At 60.5% G+C, this 4,186-nt stretch overlaps 1 protein-coding gene across 1 annotated transcript in view; it reads right to left on the reverse strand.

Annotated features, from left to right (window-relative positions):
- Positions 1-367: 367 nt before the first annotated feature.
- RIN3 (Ras and Rab interactor 3) overlaps positions 368-4,186 on the reverse strand; it is a 24,884-nt gene continuing 21,065 nt past the window's right edge. The window contains exons 5-6 of the mRNA XM_024736349.1: positions 1,152-1,512; positions 368-694 (exon numbers count right to left, since the gene is read on the reverse strand). Of these exons, the coding sequence (XP_024592117.1) occupies positions 1,192-1,512 (321 nt within the window). The 3' untranslated portion in view covers positions 368-694; positions 1,152-1,191. The remainder of the gene's footprint in view (positions 695-1,151; positions 1,513-4,186) is intronic.

Here is a 4,186-nt window from a genome sequence, read left to right on the forward strand (position 1 = left end):
CACAGGGACTATCTGGCCAGCCTAGGAAGTCAGAGAAGGCTGACTTCCTCCAGGGGGAGGAGACGGGCTTTGAAGGATAAAGAGAGTTTGACCATGCAAAGACTATATGGAACGGTATTCCTGGGCTAGGCGGCAGAGGCAGGAATGATGGGAACCGTGGGTGGGAGGAGACAGGAGATGACCAGGCTGAGGGGCAGACAGGGGCCAGGGCCCGGAGGGCTGAGAGTACGCCGCAGATTCTGTCAAAACATAGGGCCCTCGGTGGAAAGGAGGTGGTCTTCTGTACTCCACCTGGGAAGGGGATTAGGCTGTTAACGGGGGGGCCTGGCTGGCTGAGCAGAGCTCTAGCCCGGGAAAAGGAGACGCCTTTTCAAAAGGGCTTTTATTAAACACTCCCCACACGGTGCCTCTTGCCACAGGTGCCACAGCCCTGGGGTGCGCCCCAAGGCAACGGCCCTGTCAATGTCCCCCGTGGCCGAGGCTGCGCTCACCCACGTAGCCACGGAGCTGGCTTCACTTGGAGGTCCCAGTGCACGTCTGGCTGCTCCTGGAGGGGCTTGGGAGCTGCGGCGGGGCTGTGGGTGCTGAGAGCCAAGTGCAGGCTCTTATGCAGGGATCGGGGGAGGGCTGTCTCCTCACACACCCTGAGATGCTCCTGAGGTGCTGGGAGGGTCCAGAGCATCCCAGCTCCATCCTGTGGGAAGAGGGGTGTGGGAGCAGCTGGGGCCGGGCCACTCCTCCTGAGGACAGTCCTGGGGAAACGGGAAGCCCTCCCCTGGAAAGACTGAGGATCGGGCGGGCATGGGGGGCAGGGGCAGAGGGACTGGCCTGAGGGGCTGTGTGTGAACGGGGGCCGGGCTTGGACTCTGCTTCAGGGGGCTGGAGAGCCCCTTCTCCCTCTGAGCCGTTTCCCTTTCTGCCTAATGAATAACGTGGCCTCTAGGGGGCTATGACTCTCCTTCAGGAAGCAAGCTGGGCCACCGATCACATTGCTTAAGTGCCACGCTGGTCTACGCGCGCTCAGTGGGTTGTGAGCACGTGTGATGTGTGGGCATTCCTGTTGGGAGAGTGTGTGCGTGCGTGTGTGGGTGTGGCTGAGTGTGAGTGTGTGGGGAGAGGGCGCGGGCCGGGTCTTCTGACGGCTTCTCCACCTGGGTGAACACTGCCTTTGGAGGCGCTGCAGCCCCGGCCTCACAGGAAGTTGGGCTCCCGCACCACGAGGCAGGGCGGGCCCCCGCTGCCCCCGCCGCCGTCCAGGGGCCGGTACACGAAGTGGAAGTCGCGCTTGGGCTCGCTCCGCAGCAGGTAGCCCTTGATGCGGTGCGGCAGCGCCTCGTCGGCCAGCTGGAAGCAGCGCCCGTCCACCAGCACGAAGAGCCGGTGGTCCTGGGGCTGCACCACCTCGAACTTCTCTGCGCACTGAGCGCACAGCACCTCGGCCAACGTGTCCGCCCGCGACGCCAGCGTCCGTGATTGCTGCTCGGGCTCCAGGTACGACACGCAGATGAAGTCCTACGGGGCGAGATGCAGGGGGCGTGGGTCACCGGCGTCGGGTCTCACCCCCCGTCCCGATGCTGGGAGCTTGGACAGGAGTGAGGAGCTGCGTGGTCTTGAACAACTCCTTTGTCCTCTCTGTACCCCAGGGGTCCTCTCTGTAGAGAGCGGATGGATGGCAGGAGGGGTCGTGAGGCTGGCAGTCGGGGCACCTGCAGCTGACCCTGCTGTGTGATCTCAGGCAAGGGCCTTCCCTCTCTGAGCCTCAGCTCTCGATGGGGCCAACCATTCCAGGTCAGTCGGTTGGCTTGCAGTCTCGGCAATGAGTGAGAGCGCCCGCCCCCTGGTGGCCAGTCCACGGGCTCGCCATCATTTATTCATCTGTCACTCACTTTCTCATCTCTTCCTCCCTGAGCCCCTCTTCCTCCCAGGCGCTAGGCTGGGCACGCAGGGCAGCATAAATAAAACCAGAGGTTCAGACCCACCCCCAGCATCCATGGCTCAGCTGGGGCAGCTAAGGCAGGTAGAACAGTTCAGGCCTTAGGGCTGGAAGAGCCTGGGGGTGAGAAGCGTGGTGTTCTGAGGGGGAGCAGGCAGGCAGGGAAGGGCAGGGGAGAAGACTTAGGGGAAAGGGATTGGGGAGCTGGGCCTGAAGGATGGGGGCTTTAGGACAGGTGGAGGAGTTGCACCTCATAAGCTACGTGGGCAAGGGTGAAGCGATGCCTGCGAGGCTGGGGATGGGAGCATTCGCACAGAACATCGCACTCACACCTTCCTCCACCACAGATGGTGGAAGGAGTCCCTGCCTGGCTTTGAATCTGCTCCCACTGTGTGACCTACACCTCTCTGAGTCTCCATTTCCTCAACTGTCAACTGGGGATAAAACCAGTCCTTACTACGTGGCTGTGAGGAAGCACATAAAACTAGCTCAGAGCCTGGAAGAGTCCCCCTTCCCCCGAGGACCCAGGGGACGGGTAGGAAGTGGTGTGTGCAGGGCTGCCCCCTCGTGGAAGGATGGTGGCAGCACAGCCGTCTCCTGATGAGGGGGAGGCGGACCATGAGGGCGATGACCGCTTCAGAATGGTGGTAATTATGGCTGCAGAGTAGTGAATGCATGTGAAGGGCAGGCTCTGGTGTCAAGAGTCTTTCTTCCGGGAGAGGAAAGCCCACCCACTTCCTTGGGTCTCAGTGGCTGCCTGTGCTCTCCTTGTCCCCCCGTTAGGCCTCCCAAGGGCCCTTTACACCTGATGACGGTCAAGCTCCGGGCTTTCACTCCCAGGGGAGGGATTTAGGGCATGGGGTGCAGAGGAGGCACCGGGGGAGGAGGAAGAGGGTGGTGACCTCCCCATACCCCAGAAAGAGTGCTGAGAAGACTCCTCATCCCAAGCCTTTTCCTGAGCTTCGCCTCCCTAAGCGGGAGGCACTGATGCTCTGCCTGGCTCAGCACTGGGAATCCACAGGGTGGAAGCAAGAAGTAAGGAATGCCTGGGTCAGGCTTGGACCAAGAGTGTCCATATTCCAAGAGCTGGCGGAGGAACAGCTGTCCCAGGAGGCGGTGGGGAGTGGTGGTGTGCTGGAGCTGGTACTTGCCAACTCATGCTGGCTCATACCCGCTTCCCAACTCCAAGTTCAGTGATGCCAAGTTAGTAGCTTGAAATCAGCCATGGTGGGAGCATTTATACCATGGAAATCGACAGAAGCTGAAATCAGAGGGGTTTTTTTTCCCTCCCCAGAGAACCAGTTACTAAACATTATCAAGACACCATTGATTAGAGGAGAGGGGACATCAGCTTGGCCGCCTAGAACAGGTACTGGGGAGGCAGATCTCAAAGAGTCCAGAGTCTCCCTGAGCTGATAGGAAAACTGAGTCCCAGAGACGGCAGACACTGCTCGGGGTCACACAACAAGCTAGTACAGAGCTGGGTCCATACCTTGAGCCTCTTGCCTCCCAGGCCTGGGCTCTGCTGGTTACAGAAAGGCCATCTGGAAAGCCGGGCGTGGGGTTCAGGTCCAGCGAGCTCTGGGTGCCAGGTAAGTGAGTCTGTAGAGCTGTTTACAGCTCTGGGTTGCAGCCTGGCTCACTGTCCTAACTCTGGCCATTCTGCATGCACCCCAGTCTCACTCTGTCCCAGGCCCTGGGCTTGGGACCCCTAAGACACGTGAGCAATGGGCCCTGCTCTCTCAGGGTGATAGCTTCATACACAGATGGTTACAATACAGTGTACATGTGCTGTAAAGGGCGAAGGAGCAGCAGGAAGCACAGAGGAGGGCATCTGACCCAGACCATAGGGAATGAGGGGCAGGAATGGGAATGGGTGGGAAGCACAGGTGGGAATGGGCCCTCGTGGGCTTCTCACTGGGACGACTTACTGTTCACATCTCCAGCCCTAACAGCCTGCTGGGACATCACAGGTGCTAAGGAAGAGTGGATAAATGTCCCATCTCCCTACCATGTTTGCCCACCGAGGCCTGCTGATACTTTTGTAGTCTCCACCCCTTAACTTCCACTCCTACCCCCCAACCGCCACTGGGCTGGGCACACGCTGGCAGGCGAGAGCCGGTGTCTTTGCTTCCCACGTGAACGCCCCTGGGGGCTGGGCTGGCTGGCCAGAGCAGCCAGTCGGCGTCAGGCTTGTTAGCCGGCGGGCAGTAGGGATGGTCTGGGGCAAGGTCCGCCGGCCCCCTCCCACCG

The sequence above is a fragment of the Neophocaena asiaeorientalis genome, unplaced genomic scaffold, assembly GCF_003031525.2.
Source record: "Neophocaena asiaeorientalis asiaeorientalis breed wild unplaced genomic scaffold, Neophocaena_asiaeorientalis_V1.1 scaffold152, whole genome shotgun sequence".
Lineage (NCBI taxonomy): Eukaryota > Metazoa > Chordata > Mammalia > Artiodactyla > Phocoenidae > Neophocaena > Neophocaena asiaeorientalis.